Source organism: Prunus dulcis, unplaced genomic scaffold, assembly GCF_902201215.1.
Source record: "Prunus dulcis unplaced genomic scaffold, ALMONDv2, whole genome shotgun sequence".
NCBI lineage: Eukaryota > Viridiplantae > Streptophyta > Magnoliopsida > Rosales > Rosaceae > Prunus > Prunus dulcis.
Genome location: NW_023010337.1, coordinates 1 through 21,493, shown reverse-complemented (window position 1 = coordinate 21,493; position 21,493 = coordinate 1). Strand labels below are relative to the sequence as shown.

The window sequence follows — 21,493 nt, the reverse complement described above, 5'->3', positions numbered from 1 at the left end:
TTGATGCGAAAAAGTGGTTTGACACGTGGTTCGCCCAACTTAGTGATATTGTGTCTTCGGAAGGTAGTTAGTCTTCGGAAGATCAAGTTCCTGCAAAAGGAACGTTCGGTAAGACCTTGGGGGTACCGGTGTGGTACCGGCCGAAGGCTCTCCGATGCTCAAGTAAGTACGGATTTAGTAAAGATTAGACTATAGATCAAGCGATAGCGTACCGTTGATTCTTCTGTCCCCTCTTTTGGGAGTAGGGGTCTCTTTATATAGGCCTGAGGAGGCGTGCATTATGTTCATATTTCCGATGTGGGACTGTAGAAGCTGGTCGAGAGCACGACACGTGTCCCGGGTCAAAAGCATCATGATGTTTAGGGTTCGGTAGGATTATTGCCGAAGGGCCCGCAGTGTCAAATGTTGACTTCGTCCACGCGTCAGGTGGTCATTGGTCGTTCATATACGGTATCAACAGTACTTACGGTATCCACTTAGCTTGTAACTATTTTTTCTTTTTTTTTTATTTAACTTGATAACGAAGGAAAGATAACATCATAATGCTTGGTATGAGTATATTCATAGAAAGTTAGAAACAGCATATGATTCAACTCTTTTTTCCTGTTAGGTCTGTATTTTTGTATTTTAGCAAGATGTCGTTAGTTGCCCAACCAGCCATAAACGACAGCAATGCGAATAAATATTTACAAATGTCACATTAAATTATCTAGCCTAAAGCAATACATATTTGTAATTCTGCAAACTGTTAAGGGCATCTATTGGAATTTCAACTTATAATCATTCACAAGCCTTATATGAGGCCCCCTTAAGAAATGCTTATAGCCTATAGTTTTCTCAACCCCCTCTCTCACTATGCGGCTAGCTACCCCAACCTAATTCCCTCTCCAAAATTTCATGGCCACCACCACCTCCTCCTCCAACTTCTTCAATCTCCGGTCAACTACTACTTCAGTCCACCCCAAGTCCCGGCCCTTGTCGAGCCACGGCTCATCACACGGTTGTGGCAAGGTTGATGGGGTGGCTATGTGGCTCATTAACAGTGTCACAACTTGTTTCTTTGCATCCTTAGAGAGGTGCTCTTGCATCCGTATCGCCACGCAAGACGACGGCGATGACTGCAACGACTTGCCATTGATTTTTAACGACGGGAATCTTCGATATGAGGCTGAGGCGACCACCAGCCGGAGGAGAACAGGCAAAGGGAAGAAGGGTATTGCTGGAGGACCATGCTAACCGATCGAGCACCAAAGTTGTGTTAAATTATGTGTAACAAGTCAATCAAATCTCTTCTCTTCACTTTTTTGGTAAGTGGCATCAAATATGGGGGCTGGCTTCTCTTGCAATTGTGAACGTTTGTTGGTTATGGTTTTTGGAAGGGTTGGAATATAATTATGAACATCAAAGAGGACTTATGTTAATTAAATTACTGCTTTTGAATATGTGATATGAACATGAAATTAATATATTTGAATCTGCATATATTTTTTATTTGCAACTCTGTTCTTCTTTTGTTTAGCAACCTTGAAATTATTATTTTAATTTACTGTAATAATGTTGATAATTTCCCAATTATTATTTTAATTTCATAGCAGAAAGAAATGGAGCAAAAAAAAAGCAAATCCAGCAGCAAAAGGCACTTTAAATATATTCAAATCTTTTTTTTTTCTCCATGATTTTGAATCATGCTGTCATTTCATTTCATTTATCATCATCATGTTGCTTCATTGCCCAAAGTTTCTTTTACTTTTTTGTTTTCTCTTTTCCCCTTAATCACGTACAATCAAAACCCAAAGAATCCAAAGCAAACAAGACCTTTATTTATCTGTCTGCCTTTAACTAGTGTAATGCAAGCAAACAAAGAGAATTAAGCGAAGACAATGACCCAATTTCTTTTTTATGGTAAAGGGTCACGTCTAACAGCATCATTATTAACCTCCAATTCCACCACTCTTCTTACTAATGGAGTGTTAGTTGGATTGGCTCAATCTCAAGTGCTTCTGGGTTTAAACTCCCGCAGTATCCGTGTGTGTGAGTTTTTTCCCATTTTCTTCCCTAACTTTGGCAAAAAAATATCCCATTATACTCTTTTCTTTTTTGTAGGTGCCACCATTTAAGTACTAGAGTTATAAAAAAAGAAAAAGAAAGAGAGAGAAGTTATGCTTTCTTTATTCAAACCTGATATTCTTATGCACTCTCAATCAAATCTTATCTATATTTCCCATCAAAATCTTCAAGTTAGCATAAAACCAAAGTGAATTTCGGCTGCATATGCTCATGAGTTGGTTTGCTTCAACTTTTTCCATATAAAAGTGCTTCCAACACAGTGACACTTTCCAGTCAAAAAAAACTCAGCACTCAATTTGAATATGTACGGAAGGTTTTGTGGGGTTCAAGGCAAAAGAAATTTTACGTTATTGAGCAGTAAATAAACACAGCAAGAAGAACAATATGGATATTTTACTGTCTACTTTACTCCAATATAAAACATTGAGCAAAATGAAAAAGAGAGAAAGAACTAGGCCCCGTTTTTCGACCCAAAGAAAAAAGACAAGAACTTGGATTTGAAATAAAAAGGAAAGCCTGTAGATGAGTTCATCAACATGGATTGAAATTTCTAGCCCAACTGGTTATGGTCCAAAGGTGTTTTGGCCCAAAAAATATAAGCGCCGTTGCCGGGGATCGAACCCGGGTCACCCGCGTGACAGGCGGGAATACTTACCACTATACTACAACGACCTTGTTGATATTATTATTAATGAAAATATATATAATATGCAAACATAAAACTACGCCAAAGTCCATAGTGACGCAAGTCATCCCTGCGACTCTCTGTCAGGTGGAATACAATTACAGAGCGGCAGATCACCGAGTGAAGTCATCATAGCTCGTCACCATAACCAACCACCCTTTGCTACCTCCTAGCTGCCTCTAGCTGCTATTCTCCTACTCATATTATTGGTTACAGAGAGAGAGAGAAGCAAAAACTCACAAATCAAATCGAAATGCTCCGCGATGGAGAAGAAACCCCCTCCAGGTACGCGCGTCTTTGATTTTTGTTGATTTTTGTTTGCTTCTCGGGAATTTTAGATTTCATAAGCTCCCTCTTTGTTTCGTAGATTCGAATTGTTGAGCATGGTGAAGAAGCATTCGAGCTTGTTAGGGAAAACCGTAGTTGACGCGGACGATGTTTCCGATGTCGAAATGGACCACAAATTTTGGCATGATGTATTGGATTTGTATTTCATTCGTGGCAAGGACTCCAGGGGACGCCAGGACGATGATCTCGTGTTCTTTGTCAGAAAATTGGTACCATTTTAATTTTTTCAATTTTTGCTTAATTACATTGCCATTTAAGTTCCTTTTTTAGTTTTAGCTTCATTGATTGAATTGTTGCTTTGTGGGCAGAGCTCTTATGGGCATGGTTCCAGTGACGAAAGTGTTTCTCCTTACTTTGTACGCAGGTGGGCACCTAAGGTAAAACCCAGTTTCAGAACCGCTTTGAATTTTGTTAAAAGTCATGAGCTTGTTAATGGGAGATAACTGGTACTTACTTTTATCAAACAGTTGGATAATTTGATCGGTGAAAATAATGTGGAGGTGGATTGGAGGCGTTCGTATTACTTGAACTTGATTGCTCACACTTCATTTACTGTCACAGTGGCTATTTGCAGGTAGATTCTCCTTTTCATTTGTGTCCAGTTTGTTTTGTTCTTGTAAATTACACGCCCAAGACACAACATTCTCTTATTGAGTATATGTCTGTGTACTCTTATCTTGTCTAGCGGTAATCTGCATATGTGAACTGTGTTTGTTCATTAAAATGACGATCAACCGCACTTTTGGAAACACAACCCTGACTGAGAAATTTGAGTATGTTGCTCATAGAGTTTTCTTGTTGCTTTCAGTCACTGATTGTAGTCTCTCTGGACTAAAACTTTTCTTTGCTCCAGTTTATTTATCCCAAAATTTTAGAAAAAGTAACCAATGGCTTTAGTTAGATGTATTTCGTAGAACTTCTAGTGGAATATTCTTATGTGCTTTTCTTTTTCACCAGAGCTTTGCAATGCTAGAAGTTAAAATAAGTGTTGATTTTCAGTCATCAGGACCTTCGGAATCATCAAGCTGAGCAGGGTACACCATTATCTCCAATATATAAGGTATGCACTGCCTAAGATTGCTGTATCTAAGTATGTCTTAGTAAGCTTCCTTTTACGGTATCTTATTAGTGCAAAATTTGCAAAAAAGTTTGCATATTGCATAACAGTCTAAGTTTTCCATATAACATGTGGCATCTCTGCAGGTCGTAAAGACTGTTTATGCATCTCCAAGCCGTGTCAATTTTCAATTGGACTCAAGAAAGGTTAGTTTAGGTATTTTCTGATAATTCTGATATCACGGAATCATTCTTTTTATTCCACTTCATTCTGACACTGTCGCTAACATTTCTCTAGGAAGTGGAGACAACACCTGCTTATCCAGATATTTGTTTCGCAATCGATGACTTCGACTCCACTTTTGATGCTGTGGTAAAGGGCCTATTGTAGCTTTCACGTTTCTAAATCTTATATCTGCCAGAGTTTTAAACACCCTTGCATGTAACTCTTTCAGTTGCTTGCATTCTAACATGTCTACAATTTATAATGTTGCAAGAAATGATTGTATTTCTTGGTTTTTCAGGTCTTGACTGAAACGGACCATTGCTATTGTGTAATTCTCAATGCACATGATGGGGCAGCATTTCCCAGGGTAAAGGAAGAAGATGGTTGCAGTTCCAGTGATAGTTCCTCTTTGAGGGTCGAGACTAATTCTTCAAAGACAAAAAATACTAAGGTTTCCTTTAAATCTCTCTTCACATGCCAGAATTACCATTAGATATGAGATAGGTGCAATCCCCTCACACGCTCTTACTTCAAGGACTACTCTGTATACATTCTGATTTGCTGGTATCGTGATTGCAGCTGACTCTTTTTTCAGGATTTGTCAGCTATCAAATGGTTCGGGATGCATATGATGGTACGTTTTCCTACAGATCACTCAATTTCTGTTGTTTCACTTAAACCTAATTCTTTGTTTACTTTCATTTATAGAGCAGTTTGATTCATATTAGTCCATTAAGATTGGAGTTCCACACAAACTATATAGTTTGAAGAATACATTAAATAGGTTTTCAAACATCATTTATTTAACTTTCTACAGTCTCCCAGGGTATGGGATGTCAGAATATTGCTTTATTCACACATCTCTGTCTCTCTCTTACAGCTGGCAAGTCTCGATTTGGGAACCTTCTTGGTCATTCCCCTGGCAAACAAGACAGACTTTACATGAAAGGTCCTGGAGGACGGGGTGAAGTTGAAGTAGCTGTTTCCGGTGTTGCAGGTAAGGGATCTTTTCTCTATAATTGACTGATGGAAGAAAGTTTTCTACTTCATTTCTTGTTCTTTATGTTCTAGAGGAAATGTAACTGTAAAATGTTCCTTTCTGGAAAAATAAAATATAAAAAACTTTGTTGACATTTTTCGGTTGGATGTTTACTGTTTTTGTAAATAGCTCAGGTGGAGATTGATTATGACGTTACTAGCACTTTCTAAGTAGATAGAGGTTTTATAGGTCTGAATGAAAATTATATTATACCTGACAAATTAGGATTAGTTGCTGAGTCAATTTTCTTGTCTGTTTTAGGAGGAAATTAATATTATTAGTTTGGCACATATTGCAATTTGTTTTTCATGCAAAATACATCTGGTTTTATGTTTCCTACTTGCTCTGTGACAAAGTTACGAGTTTTATCAAATAATTGATTCTATGATGTGAGCATTGGTGCATGTACTGAAGGTAGATGTTGTGTTATCAGATCAAAGCCAACAAGATCTAGGTCCTTTTTCACCTGTTATATCCAAGCAAGGATTTGGAATTGGCTCCATTGTTCGTAAAGCGGCTTCTGTTGCATCTGTGGCTGCAAAGAATGCCTATGCAGCTGCTGCTTCTAGCCATAGTTTTGATGATGAGATGGTACCTCTCAAATGCTGCTTAATGTCCATTACATTACCCTGGGAACACATTGCATATGATCTTCTCTTTAAGGTGAGGTTGTTGTTCCCAGCTGCTAATGAATGAAACAGATATACTTTTGGGTAATTGTATTTGTGTTAAAATTGCTCCTGCTCTCGGCCCTTCGTTACCTACAAGTCTCTGATTGGCGCTTCAGAGTTGCTCTTTCCTCCATTTTCTTAAATAAAATAAGAGCACAAGCAAGGTTGAAAATCTGTTGTTCGACTTTTGTATTATTTTGTGGGTTTACTTGAGGTGTTATTAACTTAGCTGATAACCGGAACTTTCCAGATACTGCAATAACAGGCAGCAATAAATAAATAATAATTTATAAAATAAAAAATATCACTCTTTCCATGCTTTGAAGAGCACTAAATTTAGTCCTCATTTGTGAAACTCAGGGTACTCCTCCAGTAAACTTGTAAGCATGCATCTTATGTACTTCTCACTGGTGATGAATATCATAAATGAGTATGCACCTGCAAGAGGCAAACGTGAGACGAGCAGAGATGTCCTGTGATCATTGTAAAGATTGTAGTCCACTTGTATATGGAGACCTCTTGCTCTCCGTATGCGCATACGGTGCTGGCCTAGATTTGTTTGTAATTAAATGTATTGTACAACACTATTTTTTCTCTCCTTTTTGTTTCTGTTTACAAAACTCAGCAACATCTTCATGATCAATATACTTTTCCAGGTTCAGTGAACATTTGGCTCTATATTATATATATTGGGGAGTGGAAGCACTTTGTCTATAGTATATATGTTATTGAATGGCTATAATATCTTATATGCCCTAGTTTTATTTGCAATCATGACCTAGTCCTCCTCGTATGCTTTTGATTACATAGGGATCTCGACTTTTGTAGCTTTTGAGGTTCGATTCTTTTAGGCCAGTTTCAGACAGAGGGATGTCCATGTAGCCTCTTGAATATCAACCAGATCAAAACGACGTCGCGCAAAGCGACAAATATACTATTGTTTTCATCTCTTTAGACTTTAGCTCCCTCTATCTGGTTACTTTAGGCCATGTTTGTAATGTTGAATCCAATGAAACATGGCTCTCGTGCTGGCCTGTTGTAGGTTTAGCAATCGAAAGAAGACGAAGACAAAGCGGAGAAATTTTTTAATCTGTGCAGCACATGAAGCCTACTTTGGATTTCTGGCACACTGAAAGGGAGGCAAGACAAGCCTCATCGGTTGGCATTAATTCATATAAATATGCAGGTTAAGGCTTCAAACGCAGAAGAGAACGTGTGCATGTTAGCCTCCACTTATAATTTGCTCTGTATTTACTGATGAAAGCCAAACCCCATCGAAAACGGCCAACTAAGAAAACGTCCAAGAATGCTAACTAAGAAAACTGCCCTGAAATATTCCTCTCACAAAATCTATTTGCGTCTGAATATTTTATCCAAAACGCCATGTTCTAGGAACAAAAGAATCATGTGACAACTAAAGTATAATACAAAAGCGTACTGATGATTCTCACAATAGAATAAGTTGGGATTATACATACACTTCCTTTCTTTTATTAAACAACTATCGTCCATAAAATTTAAATTCGAAATCTCGTCCCATAAAGTATATATACACTGTGTAAACTTAACACGTACTGATATACATTACACTGTAAATTTAACATTTCTTAAATTGACGATTTAATAACATAACACGTAGGAATGTTTATAATTTAATTAACCCACCACCACCTTTGTCGCCTGCGTATTCCATACGACATCGGCGCAACCTGTCGGCTAAGCTTTCAGTTTCAGATAATTAGCTGTTTGTTTATTCATTTTTGTTTGATTCTTCGTGGTTAAGCTAAAGCTGATCTTGTATGTTGGAGCCCACCATCTCTCTCAGTCTCAGCAAAGCAGTCCAAACTTCACACCCCACCACACTCCATTCCACCACCTTTACACAAAAGTTGTGCTCGTAATGGCACTACACCAACCCAAAAATATTATTCTTAAAACAACAAATAATTAAATAAAAGTTAATCAATTAAAGACGCTGTTTTTTGTTAATTTATATTTTTCATGGACAATAATGCCCTCGCTAATCCAAAAACTTTTGCTTGTGGTGGATCCCACGTGTCCCTCCCCTACAACGATAAATACTCAGCCCCTCCACTTCGTTCCTTCCCTTTTCTCCTCCTTTCCTCCCTACGCTACACTCAAATGATCATGAGTTCCTCAGCCATGCTCTTCAACCACGAACCGGTCCACTTTAACCGGTTTGAGTGCCCGGTTCAAGAAACCGGACTCACAACATCCGAAATCCAGGAACTGCTGTCCCTGCTCCAAGAGGGAAACTCGGCCTCTCCAAACTCCGGTTCAGAGGATTCGAACCGAGCAGTTTACTCGGTGGACGAGAAAAAGCTTAGGCGCAAGAAGTCGAACCGTGAGTCAGCCCGGCGGTCCAGATGGAGAAAGAAGAGGCAAGTAGAGGACCTGAGCAACGATGTGAACCGGTTGAAAGTAGAGAACCGGGAGCTGAAGAACAGGTTGGCCGTGGTTTCCCAAAAGTGTCACGTAACATGGAGAGAAAATGACCGGTTGACGTCCGAGCTCCTAGCCCTAAGGGCCAGACTTTCGGATTTACACTGGAATTTTGTTGCCATGCAGATGCAGTCACAATAATATATAAAATCCCAAGAGTAATTAACAAAATGATCATCATCATCATTTATATTAATAAGCTCTAATTAACTGGTGATTAATTAGAGCAAGATTAAAGAGTAGAGTAGGTAGCATATGGTTGGTCTGGTCGGGGTACATTTGGCTGCCTGAAAATGATGGGTTTTTTTTCTTCTTCTTATTTGCTAGTTCAGGTCGAAAATGTGGTGGGGATTTGGGCTAGGCATTTAGCTGGCTAGATATCGCCATGCATGCATATGTAAATATTTTGGAGGATTATAATGAAAGTGGAGGCTCTTGTTTACCTTTTTCCATTATCTGCGCTGCGCTCACGAAAAGGAATGTTTGTTTCACGTTGTTGGTCTATACTCTTATGTAAAGATTCGAGAGTCAGTTTGTAGCTTTTTGGTTTTGCATGTTTCTTTTTTTCTCCAAAATAATATAATTTTCTGTATGTTGCATGAAAATTGATGCTTGCTAGCTACAATTCCGTAACATATATATATATATATATATATATATATATAATATGCGCAAATTTGAAAAACACCAACACCTAAGAATACGTTGGACCCACAAATGACCAACACCTAAAAAATTCATGCTAATACATATGGCTATAGCCTTTACCTAAACGATTCGTGTGTTTCTACTTTGTGTGATATATACAAATATAAACTAACGTAATTAACATGGGCGTTTCCGTTTTATGTTTACATTTTGGGTGTAAAACGAACCAAATCGGACCGTGTTTATCCCTAATTTCACGCAACTGTTAAGGGTGTGTAAGGGTATACACCTATGAGTTTGTTGCATAAGGTAATATCACAAATTTTGTTGAAGAATATTGAAGTTCCATATCGAAAACTTAAAAGAAATTAAATACCTCATATAATGAATAGTTCCACTACTAATAACATCGAGACTTTGTATATAAAATTTCACACTTGCTAAATAGATAATTAAATTAGAGACAATATCAATATTGCTAGTAATAGGCCATAAATTCACCTCTCTAAAATTTAACAAATCTTAATACACAATATACATCGATGTTCACGATTATTGAAACTTGTTCCTAAACCAAAGTATTTGCATATGCATATTCAAATATTGAATCTGTCATATGCTTCAGTGCAAACACTGAAAAAGCTGATACCATTGTATCTTATTTCTTGAATTTAGTTTAGATATATTTAACATGAAAGGGGTTAGTACTTAAGTGTGATTAGATATGAATTTAGATTAATTATCATGCGATTTATACCTACCCATAACTTTTTTAATTGGTATTTTGCATCACATGTGCGCAGCATTACCTTCCTTCCACTAACCAGACAAAGCCATCTTATGTTTACCTAAAAACTGTACGAGAGAGACGAAACAACAAAAGTTGGCATCTAGATTAGGCAACATGCGACACATGGACTTACCAGATAGAGTGATAGAAAAAAAAAAAGGAAAGAAATTAAAGCAACAAATCAAGACCAGATAATTAAATTTGTATTGTCATCATCAATCAAGCACATATTAAATTTGTATTGTCATCATCATCAATCAAGCACATAAACAAAAATTATTTATGCTTCTTTTTTATTGGATTAGGGGAAAATATTAAGGATATAATTAAGAGACTGGAATTAAAGGCTATATATATGAAAATTAATTTTTGATCTTCTCCTTTACAGCTAGCTGGAGCTTTTTCAGAAGTAATGCTTAGTTCATATTCAACCATTACAATTGGTATTAGAACCAACCACCAAATCTAATTAAGATTATTTGTGTATGGTAGCATGCATATGTTTCGGTTTAATAGGCTTCAACTTTTGACGAGTCCATTCAGAGAAAAAGCAACCCAACATTTTATAATGGAAGATTCTCAATTCATCCTTAGCACAAGCTCTTTGTACCATAACTGACCGAGCAACTAGCTAGGCTAGATCATTCGAGTGCCATACTTTGAGAGCTCATCACCTTAGCCAAAGAAGCATCACCACAAATCACAACTCTAAGCAAAGCAAGAGGAGTCCCACATCGGAAAACTACAAGAGATGGAGACTCCCCCTCACCTATAAAAGAAGACTACTCTTTCCTTAGAAGGGGGACTGGCTCTTGAGTACTCTCTCTTCTGGATCCATCTCTAGGCTGAGCTTCTCACTTGTTATCTCTATATTTGGGTCTAATCCCCTTGTACAAATGTAAACAAACATTATCATAATGAGAACGTAGCCCATCATTCGGGTGAACCACGTATATCTTGTCTTCTATATGTTTATCGTTTGCTCAAATCCTCACACACTTGGTGAAGGTCCTCACCTTCATCCATCATCCATCACACCTCATCACTAAGTTGGACTCAACCTTGGCCAAACCATTTTGAGCATCAACAGTTTGGCGCCGTCTGTGGGAATCGACACAAGAAGCCTTTGTCGTTCTCCCTTCCTTCAATGCCCTTCGGCACCCTTTCAATCATTACCTTTTAGCCTATTGTTTAGCACCATATATGCAAAGGCCACCATTGGGTCTCAAGGAACCAATATGCCAAAGACATGTATCTGCTGAAGCAACCCACCTTTCAATCACTTTGAAGAGTCTCAATTTGGGAGTGGCCCAATATTCCAAATGCACCATGCATGGCTTGCGCATGGCCAAGGAAAATTGCTCCACTCTGAAGATGCCCACGTGCATCCTCACCACAAGCCATACTGAAGCCATCATAAACCTTTTTATCATCTGAAGACAAAATAGGAGGACCAGATCGGCACCCAATGCTTTGAGCTCATCTCTAATAATTTGGCTTCAGCTAAATGACTTTCAGAAGCCATATCCACCTCAAAAATTCTACCCAGTACCATTTGGCAGCCCCAAAATTGAAGAATTATCTCATGCTCGAAGCAAGATACCACTCTCACCCATCTATCATATACTTGGAAAATTTCTCAAGGCACCCAAGGACACCGAATGGGAGCGGCAGAAAACTCCACATCCCTCGCACCAAGGCTGATTGCTCAGAACCGTGTTCGGCAGCACCTTCGGCGGCAGCCACACTTTGTCTTCTTCGGATGCTTCATATCAGCAACTCTAGGAGCAGCTCCAGAAGCTCCCAAGCCTTCTGACTCATGGTTGGTCTTTGTTCAAAACACCGAATGGCACACCCATTTGCTCAAGCCGCCCAAGAGCCTTGAGAGACCACCATCTAAATGCCATTTGACCAGCTACCGAACGGTAGCCATGCCACTAGTTTTCTCAAGACACCCACTTGGTCGAGGATTCGGAACGGCACATCATAGCTTGTTGGAGCACATATGAACTCTCAGCCCTTCGAAGTGCACCATGCGGGATATGCGTGATGCCCAAGTCAAGACAACGGAGGCCACTTCTAATTGCATGTATGGGGCATCTATCTGTGGTGCCGTGGGACTCCCATGCCTTGATGAACGCCAATTCCAAGTCCCCTAGTCAAAAATCCATGAAACACCCAACTACTGAATTTATCAAGGCACCCATTTTGTCAAAATCTTACACAAGACCCAATTAGAGCCCAGCACAAACCAATGCACCAAACCCCTGTGCTCACCAAAGACCCACGACCAAATTTCCAGGGGCCTAGCCCCGGATTCGACGCCAAGGACATGTGCAGGTTTGAAAGCTCACCAAAACTCCTTCGACAGACCTTTGCCGATCGGCAGGAGCCTTGCCAAAAGCTGGAGCACACAGCATCTCCTCTTCCATAACCCCTGTGGAAATTGCTGAACTGGAGAAGGCCCCCTTCTTTATCAACTTTGCCGAAGCAAACTCCAGCCACCGAAGGACTAAATTGCTCAACCTCTGACCAACAATTCCGTGGCCAAGACCTGCCGAGCGGCAAGGGCTAGCCACTCGGCTGTGTTCCCAATCACACGTACTGCTGCCTTGCCGAACCTGCACAGCAACACCTCCTTGGACCAACACTGCCGATCGGCACAGCACAACCCAAGCAGCCTGCCCAGTCTTGCTGCCGAAGCACCGCCGTCTTGCTGCCGAAGTGCCAACCCAGCTCACTGCCGAACGGCAAGTCCAGCTCCCCAAGTTTCGTTTCCCCTCTCAATTTCGAAACCCACCAAAGCTGCCGAACGGCAGAGGCCACCCCCCCTTCATTTTATACCACTCCAGAAACCCTAGCCTTCCTACATGCCGAAGCCCAGCTTGGGCCCCAGTCCAAAAACTTGCCGAAGGCCCAATCCCACATGGCTTCGCGATTCAAAAAAAAAAAAAACATTGGCTAGACCCTTGCCGAACGGCAAGGGCCATGGAGGATTTGTGGGGAAGTCCAAAATTTCCAAAATGGCCCGGCCATTCAAAAAAAAAAAAAAAAAATGCAAGCTTTGGGCCTTCGGCACCCCCGTGCCTAGCCACATTACCTTCGGCACCCTCGTGCCTAGCCACATTGCCTTGCGACATGCAAGCTTTGGGCCTTCGGCACCCCCGTGCTTAGCCACATTACCTTCGGCACCCTCGTGCCTAGCCACATTGCCTTACGACATGCAAGCTTTAGGCCTTCGGCACCCCCGTGCCTAGCCACATTACCTTCGGCACCCTCGTGCCTAGCCACATCGCTTTGCGACATGCAAGCTTTGGGCCTTCGGCACCCCCGTGCCTAGCCACATTACCTTCGGCACCCTCGTGCCTAGGCCCATTGCCTTGCGACATGCAATTCTTTGGCACCCTCGTGCCTAGGCACATTGCCTTGCGACATGCAAGCTGTGTGCCTTCGGCATCCCCTTTACCTTCGGCACCCTCGTGCCAAGTTCTCTCCCTTCCACATGTCCTTCTTACCCGGGGACTTAGGGGACTATGGGCAGTGCACTATACAGCTTGGAAGATGAACTATGGTGTTGCTCGGCCAGTGCACTTAAAATTACAAGTCCCCAACCAAGAAGTACCTTCTTACTCGAGAACTTGGGGGACTACTGTTTGTACCATAACTGACCGAGCAACTAGCTAGGCTAGATCATTCGAGTGCCATGCTTTGAGAGGTCATCACCTTAGCCAAAGAAGCATCACCACAAATCTCAACTCTAAGCAAAGCAAGAGGAGTCCCACATCGGAAAACTACAAGAGATGGAGACTCCCCCTCACCTATAAAAGAAGACTGCTCTTTCCTTAGAAAGGGATCCGGGTCTTGGATCTAGACCCTTAGGCCTTGGACTCTCTCTTCTGGACCCATCTCTAGGCTGGGCTTCTCACTTGTTATCTTTATATTTGGGTCTAATCCCTTTGTACAAATGTAAACAAACATTATCATAATGAGAACACCCTTCTCCGTGGACGTAGCCCATCATTCGGGTGAACCACGTATATCTTGTCTTTTATATGTTTATCGTTTGCCCAAATCCTCACACACTTGGTGAAAATCCTCACCTTCATCCATCATCCATCACACCTCATCACTAAGTTGGACTCAACCTTGGCCTAACCATTTTGAGCATCAACAAGAAGAAATAAAAATATTCTAACCGGGAGGAGCAGCTATGATATTGCCAGGGATGAGAACACACGGAAGAGAAGGTGTTAAAAAGAAGAAATAAAAATATTATAACCTAGAGGAGCAGCTGTGATATTGCCAGGGATGAAAGCACAGGGAAGAGAAGGTGTTGTGTTGGAAGAAGGAAACAGAGGTTAGTAGATTGGAGGTGTAAGCGCGGGAATTTTGGCTCTTACCAAAAGACTAAAACCCTTCTCAATGATGTTTTAAATCTAGAGCGTACAAGGCATCTAATGGTCACAAATAGAAGTTCGTATCCACTCCGCACACTTGGACTTCGCAATAGAGAAAGTCCCCATATATATTATAATTTTGGATTGATTTGATGATTATATTCTTAAATTTAACATTTTTTTTATCGGATGGACTATTTAAAAGCACCCATATTAACGTTAAGGACCATGAATGATACAAAAAAACTCTAATGATGCAATCTGATAGTTTCATAAATGTTAATGACGTTTTGTGATAAAAATCCAAATAAAAATATGTTTAACAAGAGAAAATGTGCCTATTTTAATGTGTATTTTTTATTGTTGCCCTACAACCAAAATTCATAAAGAATTGAATTTTTTTTAAATTTTGTTTTAATAGATTAATAAATATTGGGCTATATTTGAAATAAAGAAAATATATAAATTTTAATACTTTTGTAACCCAAAAACCTCACTGGGCTACAATCCACTGTAGCCCTTGTGTAGTTCCGTCCATGTTTGCTTGACTAACTTTCTAAAAAGAATTTATGCCATCCCTTTATTAAACACACATGCATGTACTGATCTGCATGCCCAACACTCCAAGTTACACACAATAGAATATAAATATAGGCAACCTCCAAAAGTCATATTGGACCACCCAAATTGCGGTGCTCGAATTGTTCTTCTATTGCACAGACTTGCGCATCACTCTTAAATTAATTTAATTTTTTAAGAAAAAAGAAAAATGGGAAGGAATCAAACCACGTATAAATCTTGGATTAAAGTTCAATAATTTTGAATTTAATATTTACATTCTAATATAATATCATAGCCGAGTTATCTACACATTTAGTTTGAGCAGTTTTCGTCAATGATAATATACAAACACTTCCATCCCATGCCATAGTAGTTTTTGTTTTGCTACTATTCCTTGTTTTCATTTCCATGTATTCTAATCATATATCCCTTTGACAAAATAAAACATAATGGATTGGTACCTTTTACCTAACGTTGTGATCTGCTTACATATCACACAGGTTAAATAATTACAAAAGAAGGACAAACAATTAGATTTTTTGTGTCAAACAACAAGAGATTGATATATAGAATATGCTAGTCAACTAGAGATTGATATAAAAAGCAATATGATGGTAGGGTAGGTGATGAAGGGGTCTAGTTTAGCTGAAAATTGTATTGAATTATATATTAGTGGTTTCAAGTTTGAAATTCCATGATACATTGGTAGTGTGTGTAAGAAAACCTTGTCGCTTTTCAAACTTTGGGGAAAAAAAAAGTAAGGTATATTTAACTTTAATTGCAAAAGAGAGACGGCCGATTCGATTGCAAGCTGCAAAGCATAGTATCTGAGCTGACAAATTCAACTTTAACTTTTTGAGGACCTTTCCTATTGAGAGAAGCGATTGTATATTCAACTCACACACACTACAAGGATGCTAAGACTCGAACCCAGGACCTTATCTAAAGGTATAAATACTCCAAACTACTACACTAGTGAATCCTTCTCAAATTCAACTTTAACTTAATGGCAAAGCAACCCATTTTACTTCCTGCCTAAGCAAGCCACCAAGAGGAGGAGCAGAGGACCAGAATTGTACGTCTTTCAATTTAGTTTTAAAAGTCTGGATAGTTTGAACGTTTGACTAATCTTGTATCCACACTATCTTTCTAGTTGGTAGGCTGTAGGCTGATGTGCTGCCTTATAAAGCAATGTTTTCAGGGGAAAGTACAACAATTTCATCAACCCATTTCCTGAAAGTTAGTAAACTTTTTCCCCCTCGGTGAGTATCTTCATCTTTTGTTAATATTAATGTTTCCTGCAACACTTTTTGAAGTTGTATCTCAGTGTTTGTGGTTATGTCTCTTCTATTTAAATTTCTCACCTTTAGAGCATGCATTAGCTGCCCACTTGGTTTCTCTGTCTTTTCTCCTTCGTTTGCTAGTTTCGTTTTAGTTAGTTTCTAATTGTGTTCGTGAAGTTTTGTTCTCAGCATTCACTACAAGAAAAACAGGCATTAGTGGCCAGCCACTTGGTCACAGAAAATACCCTTTTTGTTGGTCACTAAATGCAATTAGTGTCCAAATATTGGTGGTCACTGGATGGTCACTAGAAGCTCGTCACAAATTCTATTTAGTGACCATTATCAAGTATTGGTCACTACAACACAAAGAATTAGTGACTGTCAATGTTTGGTCACTAATAAAAAAGCTATTAGTGACCGCAACTTTGGTCACTAAAAGGCTACAATTTGGTCACCAAACATGCATATTGGTCACTAAAACTGAGTCACATGCCTGCATTAGTGACCTACTTGCTTGGCCACTAATGTATTTAAAAAAACAGGTAACTAATTAGGTTTACCTCTCCATGTTCTTTATTTATTATATTACAATATGAAATCACAATTAATTTCTTTTAGACAGTGCTGTAGATAAAATTTATAGCATCAAATAATTCATTGCATTCAAAAGCAATCCATATATATAACATTCTTCCAACAAATTCATAAGATGTCTCGAAAATAAAATGCTAGATATTTAAGTTCAACCTAAATGTCAATTGATTCCCAAAAACAAAGGACATAATATTCATCACTAGTAGATTGTCTTCTATCCTCTTATATACTAGAAATTTATCCATTCTGCATCAAACAAAGAATAATTATTTACAAAAAGATACTTTTAAATGAGAAACAAGATTTTTAGATTACCAACAAAGAAAACAAAAAAAAAATAAAGGAAAAAACAAAACAGAAAAAAGAAAGACAAACTAATAATAATGGATCATCATCTTGACAAATAGAAAGAGAGAACCATTAAACAAAAAGAAAAATTCATGAGTGAGACAGAGAGAGAGATAGAGCAGCTAAAAGCTAATATTGAAGATAAAGTGAAGAAAGAAAAATAGAAGAATAAAAAAATACCTGGAAACTTCAACCATGTTGATATACTAGAAGAAACTTATATCCATCACACCTGCACCAAACAAAGAATAATTATTTACAAAAATATTTACACTAAACTCTACGTACTGATATACTAGAAACTTAAAAATGAAGCTAGTCAAATTAAACAATAATAGAATTATATCTATTGCAGTCCATAAGTCAGTGTTGTTGTTTTTACCTTGCTTGTAAACCTTCTAACTGATACTTTTGTGCCGCGGAATTCAAATTCATTTCTATTAACTCATTTCTAAATTGTGTAGTATCTTCTCTTCATGTGGTCCTCAATAGCCATATTCCCATGGGGTTCATTGCCCAAATTGAATTTCTCCCAAATTTTAAAGTTAACCATATAAAAAATCAAACATGATTTTAGGAGCCATAAGGTATGCTTCCTTTTGATATGGCTATTGGTAAGGTATTGTGCTAATTGTGTTTGTGAAGTTTTGTTCTTAGCATTCCCACTGCCTGCATTGAGCGGAGCTATTCACAGGCCTGAGATGGCCTGAGCCCCCTTACCATTTTCTCACCTCCTTGACTATACAGAGAGTATAGGCATATATTGCACAAAAAATCTCATAATCTTAAGCTTGTGGCCCGCACAAACATCAAACTCTACCTCCGCCAGGCTTCTTAGTATTTTTGTTATTACTTTTTCTTTTGTTCCTCTGTTTCCCTTTACTGTCTGTGTTCTTAACCCTTATTTTCTATTTTCATTTTCTGGAAATCAACATGTACATACGGGGACAGATCCAGGAATTGCAAATCGGGTGGGCTAAATTTAAATTAAGCACAAATGTATTAAGAAAATTTGGTGAGTTTTGTGGATTTTGGTTGGTTTTTGTAGATTTTTAGGCTTGGACAATAGATTTTAGGAACTAAAAACTAGAGGTAACCCACGGGGGTGGCTAAGTTTTTTTGGGTAACTCATAAGCCCTAGTTTGTTATATTTTTATTTTATATAAGCACTCTTTTTTCAGTATATTTTCTTTATCGTATTTAGAACTTTTTGTTATTATACAACATTTGAAATAGAGAAAATGTTGGAATTATTGATAATATTGTAGAAATATTTGGAAGGGATTGAAGGGAAACAAAGAAAGAAAAAAAAAGAAAATATTTATAAAGAAAAAAAAGAAAATATCTGCTCTATCTCTCTGTTCTTTCTTCTTGCAGCTCTGGGATGAGCTATCTCCATTAAGTTTTTTTTCAATCTTAAGAATACTATATGGCATTACAAATACAAAAAAATATTCGTATGGGCTATAGCCCAGACAGCCTACTATGTGGATCCGTGCCTACAGTACATATTCTGTACGGTACCACTTGCTTCAGCAACGGTCTTTCTAATGCACACTCGCACAAAAAGAAGAATATAGGAACAAATGGATTTTTTAAGTTTGGCTGAAAATCAACTCCATATTCAACTAGAATCAGTTGGCAAATTTTCCTTGGTTTGTATAGTCAATTTAGTTCCCCAAAAGAAAAATAATTCTGGTTCCTAATCCAAACCATAAATGTTTTGTCTTGCAGCTCTGATCAAGTTCTCTGTCAGACACAGTAGCAACTTACTTCTCTGAGGTGCTTGTAAAATATAGCATCTTTACTATTGCTGTGAAAAACATGGCTGAGAAAAATCCTGCGGATGGAAATGTAATCAAGGAGCAGGGAACGGCAGCATCGAACGGCCACTCAGCAGTAGTGGAGGACTCTCAAAACAACCCCCAAGATACAAGCAAGAGCAAGGAGGATGGCACCAAAACAGTGCCATATTACAAGCTTTTCTCCTTTGCTGATTCCTTGGATTACCTGTTAATGTCTGTTGGTACAATCAGCGCTATTGGAAATGGGGTCTGTATGCCTCTAATGACCATAATCTTTGGAGATGTGATTACCTCCTTTGGAGAAATTGGGAATAATAAAGACGTGGTTGATGCAGTTTCCAAGGTAAATATTGTGTGACTATAAACTGGTAGATAGTTATCTCTGTTACATCTTCATAGAAATTGAGTCAACAAGGCAATAGTAAAGAACAAAATTCTACTCAATACTTTGTTGTATCCAGTTCTATCAGAACTGTAAGCATACTTCTGTTTTAAGAGCCATTTTGGTTCTCTGGTTCCTTTAACTTAGTTGAAATTGTAATGAACAAGGCTTAATCACATATAATTTCGCCAATTCAACATTCTCAGGTGGCTCTAAAGTTTGTCTACTTGGCGGTGGGAGCTGCTGCAGCTGCATTTCTACGTAAGTACACTGAACTGCCTGCTGGTGCACCAAACAAATAATTTGGCTTTTTGGGAACTGAGAATAGTAACTTTTTCTATATGCCAGAGATGTCTTGCTGGATGGTCACTGGAGAGAGACAGGCTGCTCGAATAAGAAGTTTATACTTGAAAACAATATTGAGGCAAGATATTGGCTTTTTTGATAAAGAAATTAACACTGGGGAAATTGTTGGGAGGATGTCAGGTGATACTGTGCTCATTCAAGAGGCCATGGGCGAGAAGGTATTTACATGCCACACACAAAAGCCTTAAGCTGTTGCTATTTTCTCCAGTAACCTCTCATTCTTTCATTTTCTTATTGCAGGTAGGAACTTTTATCCAGTTAATTGCAACATTCGTAGGAGGCTTTGTTGTAGCATTTGTTAAGGGATGGCTTCTCACCCTTGTCATGCTATCTTCTATCCCCCTTGTTGTCCTCTCTGGTGCCGTCATGCGCATCCTTATATCAAAGATGGCATCCAGTGGACAAACTGCTTATTCAGTGGCAGCAACTGTGGTAGAGCAGACAATTGGTTCAATCAGAACAGTAGGCCTACTTGTCTTTAAGATCTTTAAAACAAAAATTTATTATTTCTATTTTCTTAGTGTAGAACTAAAACTTATGTTCCCAATTCAGGTTGCATCGTTTACAGGAGAAAAGCAAGCTATAGCTAATTACAACAACTCCTTAATTAAAGCTTACAACTCCGGTGTGCAAGAGGGTTTGGCATCTGGGTTCGGAATTGGTTCGGCTATGCTGATTATGATGTGTAGTTATGCTCTGGCTATATGGTTTGGAGGAAAGATGATACTTGAAAAAGGATATACAGGAGGGGAAGTCATTAATGTAGTTTCCGCTGTGTTGACTGGCTCCATGTAAGTTGCTTGCAGTAAAATTTAATGAACAAATTTGTTGATCCTAGTACTATTGTACTAGTGTTTGCATTTTTACTTGATCTACTGACTACTCCCCCTCCCCCCTTCAGTCCAAAATTTGATATGTGATTCTTCAGAAGATCAAGATATAACTTTTCTGCTTTCTATGATAAATTTTCAGGTCTCTTGGGCAGGCATCTCCATGCTTGAGTGTATTTGCTGCTGGACAAGCTGCAGCTTATAAGATGTTTGAGACAATTGACAGAAAGCCAGAGATTGATGCTTCTGACACTAATGGGCAACAATTACATGATATCCGTGGAGACATAGAACTGAGGGATGTTTATTTTAGTTATCCTGCAAGACCGGATGAACAAATATTCGATGGATTTTCTCTCTCAATTCCTAGTGGTGCAACTGCTGCTTTGGTTGGAGAGAGTGGAAGTGGTAAATCAACTGTAATCAGTTTGATTGAGAGATTTTATGACCCCCTAGCTGGCGAAGTTCTTATTGATGGTATTAATCTGAAAGAGTTCCAGCTGAAATGGATCAGACAGAAAATAGGCCTTGTCAGCCAGGAACCTGTTTTATTTACTTGTAGCATTAAAGATAATATTGCCTATGGGAAGGATGGTGCAACCACTGAAGAAATAAGGGCTGCTGCTGAGCTCGCCAATGCTGCTAAATTCATAGACAAACTGCCCCAGGTTAAATTCATTTAAACTTCCGTCTAAGTTCTGGTATTTTGTTCTCTGAACTTTTTGTGTGAATTCTTAATCTCCACGACCATGGAAGCTTATTAAGACATCCAGTGATCTTATCATTTTGTTACATTAAAAGATGGAAATATAGAGAGATCACATGAATTTTCTAAAAACTCTTGATTATTTCGATCAACTCATTCAATTCCTTTTTTCTTATTTGTGGTTTTGTGATTTATGCATTTAGGGACTAGACACAATGGTTGGTGAGC

The 21,493-nt window shown here is 38.7% G+C and overlaps 3 protein-coding genes and 1 non-coding gene across 4 annotated transcripts; 3 read left to right on the top strand and 1 right to left on the bottom strand.

The window, feature by feature from the left end:
• Nucleotides 1–2,667: 2,667 nt before the first annotated feature.
• TRNAD-GUC lies at nucleotides 2,668–2,739 on the bottom strand. The gene has a single exon. It is a non-coding gene; the product is annotated as a tRNA-Asp (tRNA).
• Nucleotides 2,740–2,805: 66 nt separating this feature from the next.
• LOC117613475 (uncharacterized protein KIAA0930 homolog) lies at nucleotides 2,806–6,794 on the top strand. Its single transcript, XM_034342085.1, has 12 exons — nucleotides 2,806–3,037; nucleotides 3,120–3,309; nucleotides 3,409–3,477; nucleotides 3,568–3,674; nucleotides 4,100–4,160; nucleotides 4,304–4,363; nucleotides 4,455–4,529; nucleotides 4,681–4,833; nucleotides 4,962–5,016; nucleotides 5,263–5,379; nucleotides 5,855–6,084; nucleotides 6,453–6,794. Exons 1-12 carry the CDS (start codon nucleotides 3,006–3,008, stop codon nucleotides 6,474–6,476), a joined length of 1,173 nt encoding a protein of 390 aa, XP_034197976.1. The 5' UTR covers nucleotides 2,806–3,005; the 3' UTR covers nucleotides 6,477–6,794.
• A 1,422-nt stretch (nucleotides 6,795–8,216) lies between these two features.
• LOC117613476 (basic leucine zipper 4-like) lies at nucleotides 8,217–8,980 on the top strand. Its single transcript, XM_034342086.1, has one exon. The coding sequence runs from the start codon at nucleotides 8,235–8,237 to the stop codon at nucleotides 8,694–8,696; it is 462 nt and encodes a 153-aa protein (XP_034197977.1). The 5' UTR covers nucleotides 8,217–8,234; the 3' UTR covers nucleotides 8,697–8,980.
• Nucleotides 8,981–19,000: 10,020 nt separating this feature from the next.
• On the top strand, nucleotides 19,001–21,227 carry LOC117613474 (ABC transporter B family member 4-like; the record flags this gene model as incomplete). The annotated part of the gene is made up of 6 exons (XM_034342084.1): nucleotides 19,001–19,324; nucleotides 19,570–19,624; nucleotides 19,712–19,887; nucleotides 19,970–20,191; nucleotides 20,282–20,520; nucleotides 20,702–21,227. Coding segments are annotated over exons 1-6 (1,542 nt in total), but the record flags the coding sequence as incomplete, so codon positions are not given.
• Nucleotides 21,228–21,493: the final 266 nt, after the last annotated feature.